The following is a 12,922-nucleotide window of genomic DNA, read 5'->3' on the forward strand; positions in this document are numbered from 1 at the left end:
CTTTCCCAACCCAGTTCATTGGCCCCTCTCTCTCTCTCTCTCTCTCTCTCTCTCTCTCTCTCTCTCTCTCTCTCTCTCTCTCTCTCTTGTGTCTATTGTCGCGCGATTAAGCTCAGACGTAGTAGAAGTGAAATAAGGCTTTAATTGTTTTTTTTTTTGTTTTCCTTCATGTTTTCTTGTTGTTCTTGTGTTTTAAATGTTCGTTGTATTCCCTCAGTCGGATTTTTTGTTGGTTTTATGTTAATGGTTTTTTTTTTGTGCTTGTTTTGCTGTAGTTTTTTTTTTTTTTTTTTATTCCGCTGGTTTTCTGCTACTGATGCTCTTCCTCCTCCTCCTACTACTACTACTACTACTACTACTACTACTACTACTATTACTACTACAACTACTATCTACTACTACTACTACTACTACTACTACAACTATTATCTACTACTACTACTACTACTACTATAACTTCTTTTCCTTTTTTACGTTTAGCCAATGGCGCCGGTAGGCTTTCTTGGTGGGCCCTGATGTTCGGTCCAATGTCATGGCGCAGGCAAGTGTTCATATTGGCGCCATCTTGCTTGACTCATGCTGACCCCGGAACTCATCTTTGATCCTCTTTTGGAGAGAATCTAGAGTCAGGGTTGATAGATGGTCTTCACGACAGCATGTGGGTAGATTTTCACTACTACTACTACTACTACTACTACTACTACTACTACTACTTATACTAGACTTCTACTACTAATACTAATACTGACTCATTCCTGACCACAACACTGACTCAGGAATGACTTGACCACCGAAGGAAGAAGATGCTTGAGACTTAACTCATCTCCTCCTCCTCCTCCTCCTCCTCCTCCTCCTGAGTCATCCCCCCCCCCCTTGCGTCACATCCTCTGTCAGTTGCATCACGTTTTCTTTTTTCTGTTTTTGTTATTATTGTTATTATTATTAATTTGAGGAGGTAAGATCTATTTATTTATCTCGCTGTAAAGGCTATTCGAATTTGTATGATTCTCTCTCTCTCTCTCTCTCTCTCTCTCTCTCTCTCTCTCTCTCTCTCTCTCTCTCTCTTATCTGCGTGACGTTTGACAGTGACAGGTTCCTTCCCTTCCCTTCCCTTCCCTTCCCTTCCCTTCCCTTCCCTTCCTTTCCCTCTCCTTCCTTTCCCTTCCCTTCCCTTCCCCTTCCTTCCTTCCTTCCTTCCTTCCTTCCCTTCCTTTTCTTCCTTTCCTTTTCTTTCTCTTCCTTTCTCTTTGCCTCCCTTTCCTTTTATTTCTCCACTCTTTCCTTCCCTTTTCTCCATTTCCCTCCCTTTGTGTCCCTTCTCTTTGTCTTTTCTCCTTCCCATTGCCTTCCTTTTCTTCTTTCTACTTCATCACCCTTTCTTCTTTACTCCTCGATTCCCTTCCCTCCCCTTCTATTTCCTTCCGTTCTGCTTCATTCCCTTCCTTGTCCCTTCATTGTAAGTCCCCTTCTGTCTTCCGTACTCTTCACTCTCTTCCCTTTGCTTCCCTTCGCTTCCTTTTCCCTTCCCTCTATATCCCCAATCTTTTTTTATGTACCCTTCACTCTTCACTTCCCCAGTCTTCCCTTCTCTTCCCTTCTCTCGACTCCCTCTCTCCTCCCCTTCCCTGCCCATTTCTCCCCTTCCCTTCCCTTCTCTTCCCTTCCCTTCCCTTCCCTTCCCTTCCCTTCCCTCCCCTTCCCTTACTGCCCCTTCCCCTCACTTCCCCTTCCCTCCCTTCGCTCCCCTTCCCTCTCACCACAACTTCTTCCTCTTACCACGAAATCAAGAGACCACACCATTTGCCTCCCTGCGGTGAGCTTCTTCTTCTTCTTCTTCTTCTTCTTCTTCTTCTTCTTCTTCTTCCTACGTGGACAGATTGACTTCACTCCTTTGTGTCATGTTATAAAGTTGTTGCGTACGTGTTTTTGTTTTGTTCTTTTATTACTTTGTCCGTATTTCCTGTCCACTCTTTGTATTTAGAGTTTTTATTGTCTTCCTGTGTGTGTGTGTGTGTGTGTGTGTGTGTGTGTGTGTGTGTGTGTGTGTGTGTGTGTGGTATGTGCTGTATGTACTGATTTACGCACACACACACACACACACACACACACACACACACACACACACGGACATTGATAAACAGGCGTGTGTGTCCCACTATTTGGTTAGGGATGATTTACTCGTGTGTGTGTGTGTGTGTGTGTGTGTGTGTGTGTGTGTGTGTGAGGAGAATAAGTGACATTGCGTAGCTACATCATAACAAGCGATTTTATGACGAAAGCAAAAAAAAAATTGACAGCATGTAGAAAGAATAGAAGAAGAAGAAGAACAAGAAGAAGAACAAGAACACGAACAAGAACAAGAAACAGAAGACAAAACAGAAGAAACAAGAAGACTGAGATGAAGTAGAAGAAAGAGTTGAAGAAGTAGAAGAGTAGAACAAGAAGAGGAAGAACAAGAAGAAGAGAAGGGAAGGGCCAGCAGGAGAAAGGGACGATTAGCGTAGTGTTGTGAAAGGACCCGCGGAGTAACAACAAACAAGAACGATAAAGAACGATGACAAAGAAAAAAGTAGAAAGGAACACGTTGATGATGATGAAGATAAGGAGGAGAAGGAAGAAGAAGAAGAAGAAGAAGAAGAAAAGAAGAAGAAGAATGATGATGAAGGAAAACATAACCAAGGAAATATACGTTGAATGAAGAGCAAAAATGACATATTGAAGACGAGGAGGAAGAAGAAGAAGAAGAAGAAGAAGAAGAAGAAGAAGAAGAAGAAAAGAAGAAGAAGAATGATGATGAAGGAAAACATAACCAAGGAAATATAGGTTGAATGAAGAGCAAAAATGACATATTGCAGACGAGGAGGAGGAAGAAGACGAAGAAGAGGAGGAGGAGGAGGAGGAAGAGAAGAAACGTCAGCTAAAATACCATCATCAAAAAGTCACATAGGTTTTATAATGAGGAAATAACATGTTGAATAGAAGAAGGAAGAGGAGGAGGAAGAAGACGAAGAGGAGGAGGAGGAGGAGGAGGAGGAGGAGGAGGAGGAGGAAGAGAAGAAACGTCAGCTAAAATACTATCATCAGAAAGTCACATAGGTTTTATAATGAGGAAAAAACATGTTGAATAGAAGAAGGAAGAGGAGGAGGAAGAGGAGGAGGAGGAGGAGGAGGAGGAGGAGGAGGATAAACACCTGTCGTCTCACGCTTTCATGTAACCATCTGTCGCCTTCTTCTCTTCCTTTCTCCCCAGCACCCATTCTCTTCCTCCTCCTCCTCTTCCCCCTCCTTCCCTCCTCTTTAACCTCCTCCATTATCCACCCTTCACTATGCTTATTCCCACTCTTCTTCCTTTTTTCTCTCCCTCTTCTTTCTTTCTCTCTCCCTTCTCTCTTTTTCCTTACATTCCTCCCTCTTTTCCTTCTCCTTTTTCCTCCCTTCTTCCTTTTCCTCCCTTCTTCCTTTTCCTCCCTTCTCCATTCTCCCATTTTCTTATCTCGCTCCCTAACTCCCTTCCTCCTTTTCTCTTCCTTTTTCATACCTCTCTCTCCCTTCCTATCCTCTTTCTTTTCCCTCCCTCCCTGGCTTTTTCTCTTCTCCCTTTTTCTTTCCTTCCTCCCTTCCTTCTTCCTTTTCTCTCCCTTCCTCTCTCCTTTCTTCTCATCTACCTTCTCCCTCATCTCCTCTCTTCTCCTTCTCTTTCTCCCCTCCCTTCTCCCTTTTCCTTACCTCCCTCTCATCCTCCCTTCTCCCTCCTTCCTCCCTCCTTCTCTCCCTTCTCCTTTTCCATTCCAGCTCTCTCTCTCTCTTCCTTCCTTCTACCTTTTTCCTCTCCCTCTCCCTTCTGTCTTCCTTTCTTTTTCCTCCCTCCACTCTCTTCCCCCCTTCCTCCCTTCTCCCTTTCCTCCCTTCCTACCTGGTTTCCCCATTCCCCACCTGTTGGTCCCTTAATCATTCACCCTTCCAACCTTATCACACTTTCCAAGCTTTTTCCCATTCACCATCATCATCATCATCATCATCATCATCATCATTGTTATTGCTGTCGAGGGATTTACTTCACTTTATAGGATTGGAATCTTTTCGTGCATGGTATTTGATCCTGTTTTAAAGGGACTGGATTCGCTTTTTAAAGGTCAGGAAGTCGAGTGGGATTTAAAAGTCATTAGGTTCATAGCATGTGGTACGTGAAGTGGATATCTCTATCTATCGTTAGCTCTGTCTTTCTTTTTTTTTCTTTCTTTCTTTCTTCTTTTCTTTCTTTCTTTCTTTGCGTATTTTCTTTTCTCCCTTTCCTTCTTTTGGTCTTCCTTTCTCTTTTTCTTTTTTTTCTTGTTTCCTTCCTTCCTTCTTTCTTTTTTCATTTTCTTGTTTTCATTCTTGTCTATCGTTATCTCTTTCTTTTTCTTTCTTTCTTTCATTCTTTCTTTCTTTCTTTCCTTCTTTCTTTCTTTGCGTGTTTTCTTTATCTCCCTTTCCTTCTTTCGCTTTTCCTTTTTTTTCTTGTTTCCGTCCTTCCTTCTTTCTTTCTTTAACTTTCTTATTTTCTTTCTTTTCTTGTTTCTTTCTTTAGTTTCCTTACTTTCTTTGTGTTCTTCCATTCCTTTCTTTCTCTCTGCTTATTTTTTTCTATTTCTTGTTATTATTATCTCTCTCTCTCTCTCTCTCTCTCTCTCTCTCTCTCTCTCTCTCTCTCTCTCTCTCTCTCTCTCTCTCTCTCTCTCTCAAAATCTCTTCTTTTTCCTAGCAATCAACGTAATCTTAATATTCAAGTAAAAACTCACAAATTTCTTAACACCAAAAATGACACAAATTACTCTTTTTTCTAACAACTTTATTACACTCATTACAAATCACTTTTACGCAACTTCCGTCGAACGTTATAACTCTTCCTCGAATGATAATACTTCCGTCGAACGTTATAACTCTTCCTCGAATGATAACACTTCCCTCGAACGTTATAACCTGACGCCGAACAGAACCAACTAGCCAGCAAACGTTGTATTGTTACGTCACGGTTTTTCTATTGGTTTTATCCACGTCTTCGTCACGTCGGGAGGAATTTTTCAAGCTTCTTATCGGTAATATTTTCCCGAGAAATTTTCCTCACGCGGTTATCGGAAGGAAAGAAAAGGGAGAGAGAGGGAGATGGGGAGAGAGAGAGAGGGTTAGAGAGATGGTTAAAGAGAGAGAGAGAGAGAGTAAAAAACCCAGTAAAACAGAGAGGAAGAAGGAAAAACAAAAGGAAAGAGAGGAAAAAAGAAAGAAAAGAAGAAAAAAAACTATTCTTTGGAGAGAAAAAATAAGGTAAAATAGAAAAAAGAAACATTATTATTATTATTATTATTATTATTATTATTATTATTATTATTATTATTATTATCATTATTATTATTATTATTATTATTATTATTATTATTATTTCCTCCCTTCTCCCTTCTCCCATTTTCTTACCTCCTTCCCTAACCCCCTTCTTCCTTTTCTCTCCCTTTCACATACCTCTCTCCCTCCCTATCCTCTCCCTTTTCCCTCCTCCTTCCCTGGCTTCTTCTCTTCTCCCTGTTCCTTTCCTTCCTCCCTTCCTTCTTTCTTTTTTCTTCCTCCTTTCTCCCATTTTCTTACCTCCTTCCCTAACCCCCTTCTTCCTTTTCTCTCCCTTTCACATACCTCTCTCCCTCCCTATCCTCTCCCTTTTCCCTCCTCCTTCCCTGGCTTCTTCTCTTCTCCCTTTTCCTTTCCTTCCTCCCTTCCTTCTTTCTTTTCTCTTCCTCCCTTCTCCCTTCTTCCATTTTTTTTACCTCCTTTCCTAACCCTCTTCTTCCTTTTCTCTCCCTTTCTCATACCTCTCTCCCTCCCTATCCTCTCCCTTTTCCCTCCCTCCCAGGCTTCTTCTCCTCTCCCTTTTCCTTTCCTTCCTCCCTTCTTTCTTTTCTCTCCCTTCCTCTCTCCTCTCTTCTCATCTACCTCCTCTCACTTCTTGTTATTCTCCCTTCCTTCTTTCTTTTCTCTCCCTTCCTCTCTCCTCTCTTCTCATCTACCTCCTCTCTCTCTTCTTATTATTAAACTATACACTCTTACGATCTTTGTTCTTCCCCTACTGTACTTTCTCCATTAATCCACTTACTCTTCCATTTCCCGTGCCATAAATAAAACGAAGGGGCTCTGAAGGGGAGATACAGACCGTGAAGGCTAGATTTAAGACGAGAAATGGGGAGGGAAGGGAAGGGGAGAGGGAGGGAGGGAGAGGCAGGGGAGGGGAATATGGTTACTTGTATAAGGGAGTAGAGGGCGGGTTAGGGGTGATAAGGGGGGTAGGGGGGTCTGTGGGAACCTGTAATCGGTCACCCCTTTGATGTATAGACACCCCCCTCCCCCCTCCCCCTCTCTTCCCCCTCCCTCCATCTCCTAATTCAGGGCGTGTATGCCATTTGTCAGACCCTCCTTGGGCGGTCCTTCCCCTCTGTTCACGCCTGTGTTCTCTCTCTCTCTCTCTCTCTCTCTCTCTCTCTCTCTCTCTCTCTCTCTCTCTCTCTCTCTCTCTCTCTCTCTCTCTCTCTCTCTCTCTCTCTCTCTCTCTCTCTCTCTCTCTCTCTCTCTCTCTCTCTCTCTCTCTCATGTGATTTGTTGAGAGAGAGAGAGAGAGAGAGAGAGAGGTGTGGTGGTATAACTGAGATGATGATTAACGAATATTTAATGAGGTGTGTACAGGTGTGTGTGTGTGTGTGTGTGTGTGTGTGTGTGTGTGTGTGTGTACGTGACCTTGGAGGCTTCCTGGCATTCGTACACAGGACACAGACATAGATAAACCTCCTCCTCCTCCTCCTCCTCCTCCTCTTCATCCCCCTTCTCTCTTCCATCATCGTCTCCTATCTCCTCTCTTCCCTTCTCCCTCATCCTATTTCCCTATCTCTTCTCCACCCTCCTCCTCCTCTTCCTCCTCCTCTTCCTCCTCCCTCGTTCGTCCTTCTCTCCTATCTCTCCTTATCTCTCCATTCCTCCCCTGCCTCTTCCTTCATCACTTCTGCAGGACATCAAACACTACAGACCAATGGAGGAGGAGGAGGAGGAGGAAGGAAGAAGGAGGAGGAGGAGAGAGAGAGAGAGAGAGAGAGAGAGAGAGAGAGAGAGAGAGAGAGAGAGAGAGAGAGAGAGAGATAACCTGAATGTGCCCTGGTTTAATATTCACTCACTCACTCACTCACTCACTCACTCACTCACTCACAAACTCTCTCGCGATTTATTTTTCTTACATTATTAACCTTGAAATATGACACCCAGGGAAGCGCAAACTAGGGTGCAGGATTTGAAATTTGTAAAGGAAATAAACAAAAACAAAACGTTCTCTAGCTGAATACAAAACAAAAAATAGGAGAAAAGCAAAATGTAGACAGAAACCAGGACACATAATTGGCTACACTTGTTTAATGTGTGCTTCAATTTGGCAGCCATGGCCTTTGCTTCACCTGAGGGACAAACGGGTTACTCAGTTTCATGTCAGAATCTAAAACAAAATCACTCAATAGATATAAAGAGCGTAGTAAAGGTGGAAACATGACTATTCTTTTTATTTATTTTTTTAACGTTTTTTCATCCCTAGTAATTGACATCCTTAGTTTATTTTACTCCAATTGATAGATAAAGTAGTTACTGCGCTTTATACCTGGTCAGAGTCCGAGACGAATAAGTAGATAAATAAGTAAATAAGTAAAAGTAGCATAGCAGTTTGAAGAAAGGAAAGAGAAGCAAAGAAAGTTGACTGATGAGAAAAGATTTATTTTGGAGCGACTGAAAGGCAAAAACATGATTCAGAACGAGAGAGTAAAAAGAAGAGAAAAAGAGTGATTGGAGAACTACTTGTAGGGACGAAAGAAAATTTAACCAGAAACAAGGTATAGGAAAACAAAGGGGCATACACTACATCTACGCGTTGCCTCGGTGTTCATCTCCGTCACATGAACCCTTGAAGCTGTGATGTGCCATACTTTCTGCGCGTGGTCTCGGTGTTTATCTCAGTCACATAAGCCCTTGAGCCTGTGATGTGACATACTTTCTGCGCGTAGTCTCGGTGTTCATCTCAGTCACATAAGCCCTTGAAGCTGTGATGTGCCATACTTTCTGCGCGTGGTCTCGGTGTTCATCTCAGTCACATAAGCCCTTGAAGCTGTGATGTGCCATACTTTCTGCGCGTAGTCTCGGTGTTCATCTCCGTCGCATAAGCCCTTGAAGCTGTGATGTGCCATACTTTAAGAACATAAGAAAGAAAGTCCGATCGATACAATGGCAGCATTTTTGTCTCTTATTATTTGTGAATTTGATATTTGAATTATTTTGACGCACCTTTGATTTGCGAAGAGGATGGTTAATGTTCTCTCTCTCTCTCTCTCTCTCTCTCTCTCTCTCTCTCTCTCTCTCTCTCTCTCTCTCTCTCTCTCTCTCTCTCTCTCTCTCTCTCTCTCTCTCTCTCTCTCTCTCTCTCTCTCTCTCTCTCTCTGATAATTAAAATACAGGAGTTTCATTGGTACCCATCTGTCTGCCTGTCTGTCTGTCTGTCTGTCTGTCTGTCTGTCTGTATGTATGTATGTATGTATGTATGTGCAAGTGAGTGTGTAAAAAGCGACCCCGTACACAAGATCCTCCACAGTAGTTCCATACAAGAACTTCAGTTGTTTCATATAAGAACATTTTTACATTTTTCAGCCCCACACATAAAACTGCACTCTTATAAAATGCATCCAAGTTATAGACCCCAAAATGAACACCCTTGTAAATACACACCCACGCTGAGGCAACAAATACGCCCAACCAAACCCACGCGTTCTAACACTGTGACCCTTGATATCGTTTCTGGGTTAGTGAGTGCTTGATTATTTGCCGAGAGAGAGAGAGAGAACACACACACACACACACACACACACACACACACACAGCCAGAAAGGTAGGCAAACATACATACACATACATACATACATACATACATACAGACAGACAGACACAGACAGACATAGAAGGTGTATTAATGAAGCTCCAATATTTTTATTTTCAGAGAGAGAGAGAGAGAGAGAGAGAGAGAGAGAGAGCGAACACACACACACACACACACACACACACACACACACACACACACACACACACATACACAAACAACCAGAAAGATAGGCAAACAAACAGACACAGACATACACACAGACAGACAGACAGAGGTGTACTAATGAAGATCCTATATATAAATTATCAAAGAAAGAGAGAGAGAGAGAGAGAGAGAGAGAGAACAAGCCATAGGAGTGCCAGGATATGATGCCACTGGGTTCTACGAAGACGATGTTAGTGTGTGTCCAGCGGGCATGACGGAGGTAGCGTGCGCGTGCGTGTGCGTGTGTGTGTGTAAGTGTGTGTAAGTGTGTGTGTGTGTTTTAGTGTCGCTCATCCCTCCGACGCGGTTCCATCTCCTCCTCCTGCTCCTCCTCCTCTTCCTCCTCCTGCTTCTTCCTCCTCCTCCTCTTCAGTTCGAGATAACGCTGGAGGACTTTTCTTTAGTTTGTGCGACGTTGACGAAGAGAAGTCGAAAAGTGGAAGTTTGAATCGGTTTAAGAAGTTGTAATTGGCGTCGCTTGTGTTGCGCGAGAAGGGATTTGGTGTGTTGCGAGGAAGAGGATTTGTGGGAAGCTTGGAAAAAGAAACTAAAGACAGAACGAGAGAGAAAATAAGAGAAGAAAGTTGATCGATGAAAGACTGATTTGGAAGAATATGAAAGAATTAAAATAGAAAACGAGAGAAAAAAAAACATGTAATTGATGAAAGATTTGCTTGAAACGAGAAATGAAACACAGATAAAACCACAAAGAGAAAAAAATGAAAGTTGATGAATGAAAAAAAGTTATTTGGAACTATATGAAATTAAAGACAAGACGAGAGCGAAAAAAGAGAAAAAAAAGAGATTGGAGAAATATTTGCCAGGAGAGATAAGAAAGAAAAGAGAACACAGCAGGAGAGGTAGAGAAAAGAAAAGAAAGTAATTGATGAGGTATTTACTTAGAACGATGTAAACTAACACGTGGGAGAAAAACAACAACTGAGGAAAAAAGGACGAGAAAAGAAAGTGATCGGTCGAGGCAGAACTAATGAAAGGAAACTTCGAGTGTGGGAAAAATGAGGAAAAGAGAAACTGAACCTTTATTTATGATGTGAAAAAAAGGAAAAACACCAACACATGAATTTCTAAAGGGCTGCGTTGCGACCTTTTGTTTTGACACTGGTCTTAAACGTGACTCATATTGAATTAGAGAAAAAGGGAAGAAAATATTAAAGAGAGTGAGAGAGAAAGAGAGAGAGAGAGAGAGGCATATTTTGACTCTCACTTTCTTTAAAAATCAATGGTTGTACATCAGACCACTATAGGTACGTGTGTGTGTGTGTGTGTGTGTGTGTGTGTGTGTGTGTGTGTGTGTCTGAGGACCTTGAATTAAAGAAGAAATAGGACCGGAATGTGTGTTTGTGTGTGCGTGTGTGCGTGTGTGTGTGCATGGTTGCGTGTGTGTGTGCATGGTTGCGTGTGTGGATCTTTTATGTGTGGTTATTAAGCTCTTTTGTGTGTGTGTGTGTGTGTGTGTGTGTGTGTGTGTGTGTGTGTGTGTGTGTGTGTGTGTGTGTGTGTGTTTTCCTTCTTCACATCACCGTCACAATACTTACCATTTTTTCCATCCTGTCTTCTTCTTCTTCTTCTTCTTCTTCTTTTTCATTTTTCTTCTCTTATCTTCTATTTTTTCTTCTTTTCTTTACTTCCTTTTCTTGAGTTCTTATTTTCTTCTTTACCTTCTTTCCTGTTTTTCGCTTTCTTCTTTTTGACATTTTCTTTTTCTATTTTCCTTTTTCGCTAACTTTTCTTCTCTTTCCTCAACCTATTCCCTCTACTTTCTTCCAATTCCTTACGCTTTTCTCTACCTTTCTTCTCCTATTCTACTTCTTTCTTCGTCTACTTTCTTTCTTTAACTTTTACTCAAACTTTCATCATATTATTCATTGTCTTGGGATTTTCTTTATGAACTCCCGCGTTTCCTGTAAGTTTCCTGTTGGCACATCGTATTCCCTTCCCCCCTTGCCCTTCCCTTCCCTTCCCCTCCCTCCCTCGCTCCCTTCCCCTCCCTTAGTCACTTCACGTCCTGTCCCTGTTATCACTACAAAGGACACATTGGTATTAAAACTAAACGTGAGTAAGTGATGATTTCTCTCTCTCTCTCTCTCTCTCTCTCTCTCTCTCTCTCTCTCTCTCTCTCTCTCTCTCGCTCTCTCTCTCTCTCTCTCTCTCTCTCTCTCTCTCTCTCTTTTTTTTCTGTTTTAATTCTTTGTCTTATCGTTGTGTGTGTGTGTGTGTGTGTGTGTGTGTGTGTGTGTGTGTGTGTGTGTGTGTGTGTGTGTGTTGTTTTCCTTTCACTCCTGTCGCGATATGGTCGTTGTCGCCACACACACACACACACACACACACACACACACACACACGAACGTAAATCTTAAGCTTGTCACTTTCTCCTATTCCCGTAGAACAACAACACCTATATTTCTCTCTCTCTCTCTCTCTCTCTCTCTCTCTCTCTCTCTCTCTCTCTCTCTCTCTCTCTCTCTCTCTCTCTCTCTCTCTCATCTACTTTTTTTCCTCCTTTTCTTCCTCCCTTCCGCTCTTTCTCTCTCCCTTCCTTCCTCCCTCCCACTCTTCCTTTCCTATATTCTCTTTTTCATAATTTAATCTCTGAATCACCTTTGTCTTTCTCCATTTTCCTTCCTTTCTTCCTTTCCGTAAGATTTTCACACTTCACATTACTCGCTTTTATTACTTCCTTCCTTCCTTCCTTCTTTTCTGTTTTCTCTGAGTCTCTTCCATCCTTTCAGTTTTCCTTCCTTCCTTCCTTCTTTTCTGTTTTCTCTGAGTTTCTTCCATTCTTTCAGTTTTCCTTCCTTCCTTCCTTCTTTTCTGTTTTCTCTGAGTTTCTTCCATCCTTTCAGTTTTCCTTCCTTCCTTCCTTCTTTTCTGTTTTCTCTGAGTTTCTTCCATCCTTTCAGTTTTCCTTCCTTCCCTTCCTTCTTTTTTGTTTTCTCTGAGTTTCTTCCATTCTTTCAGTTTTCCTTCCTTCCCTTCCTTCCTTTCCTCGATTCGCTCTCACTAATATCTCACGTTCCTTCTTCTTCCTTCCTTTCCTTTGTTTTCTCTCACCGATTATATCATTTCCTTTCTGTCCTACCTTAGTTAATCTTCCTTTTTCTTTCTTCTTTCTTTTTTTCAGTTTTTTTTATCGATTATCTCACTTTCTCTTTCTTATTTTTATTTATTCTTCTTTTTCTTCTTTTTCTTCTGATTTTCTCTTATACCGATGATCTCATTTTCCTTCTCTTATCTTATCTCTCTAGTTTTCCTTCTTTCTTTCCTTCATTTTCTTCATTTCTACTCATCATTATTTCACGTCTCTTCTCTCCTTTATCTTAACTAATCTTTCTTCTTTTTTTTCTTTCTTTTTTTCTTCTTTTCTCTGACTTCCTTTTCCCTAATACCTCACAATCCTTCTCCATTACCTTTTAACTAATCGTCGTACTTTCCTTCCTTCACATGCTAAGTTATATATCTCTCTCTCTTATCTTAACTAATCTTTCTTCTTCTTTTTCTTTCTCTTTTTTTCTGACTTCGTTTTCCCTATGACCTCACTTTCCTTCTCTCCAATACCTTTTAAATAATTGTCCTACTTTATTTTCTTCCTTTACATGCTAAGTTATATCTCTTATCTTTACTAATCGTCCTCCTCCTCTCCTCCCCAACAGGCGCCGGGATGTGTCTGGGTCGTGTGGGCGGCGTGGTGGGTGTGGTGGGGGCTGCTCTCATCTTCCTGGGCCTTCTACAAGTGGTGTCCGGGACCTACTTCATGCTGGCGCTGCCCATCTTCCA

At 41.8% G+C, this 12,922-nt stretch overlaps 2 protein-coding genes across 13 annotated transcripts in view; one reads left to right on the forward strand and one right to left on the reverse strand.

Annotated features, from left to right (window-relative positions):
* Window positions 1-12,922, forward strand: part of LOC127005071 (nascent polypeptide-associated complex subunit alpha, muscle-specific form-like) — a 172,115-nt gene that overhangs the window by 145,166 nt on the left and 14,027 nt on the right. Inside the window, exons 1-3 of one of the 10 annotated variants that reach the window (XM_050873563.1) lie at window positions 9,312-9,376; window positions 10,031-10,392; window positions 12,799-12,922. The exon at window positions 12,799-12,922 is cut by the window's right edge and continues 31 nt beyond it. The exons of 6 other annotated variants lie outside the window; for them this stretch is intronic. In XM_050873563.1, the coding sequence (XP_050729520.1) occupies window positions 10,368-10,392; window positions 12,799-12,922 (149 nt within the window). In that variant the 5' untranslated portion in view covers window positions 9,312-9,376; window positions 10,031-10,367. Of the gene's footprint in view, window positions 1-9,297; window positions 9,377-10,018; window positions 10,393-12,798 lie in introns of those variants that run through there. 3 more of the 10 variants (XM_050873559.1, XM_050873564.1, XM_050873562.1) reach the window with 3 other exon arrangements.
* LOC127005072 (putative neutral sphingomyelinase) overlaps window positions 1-12,922 on the reverse strand; it is a 110,104-nt gene that overhangs the window by 59,043 nt on the left and 38,139 nt on the right. The gene's annotated exons all lie outside the window — the stretch shown is intronic.

This window comes from Eriocheir sinensis, chromosome 29 (genome assembly GCF_024679095.1).
Source record: "Eriocheir sinensis breed Jianghai 21 chromosome 29, ASM2467909v1, whole genome shotgun sequence".
In the NCBI taxonomy this organism is placed as follows: domain Eukaryota; kingdom Metazoa; phylum Arthropoda; class Malacostraca; order Decapoda; family Varunidae; genus Eriocheir; species Eriocheir sinensis.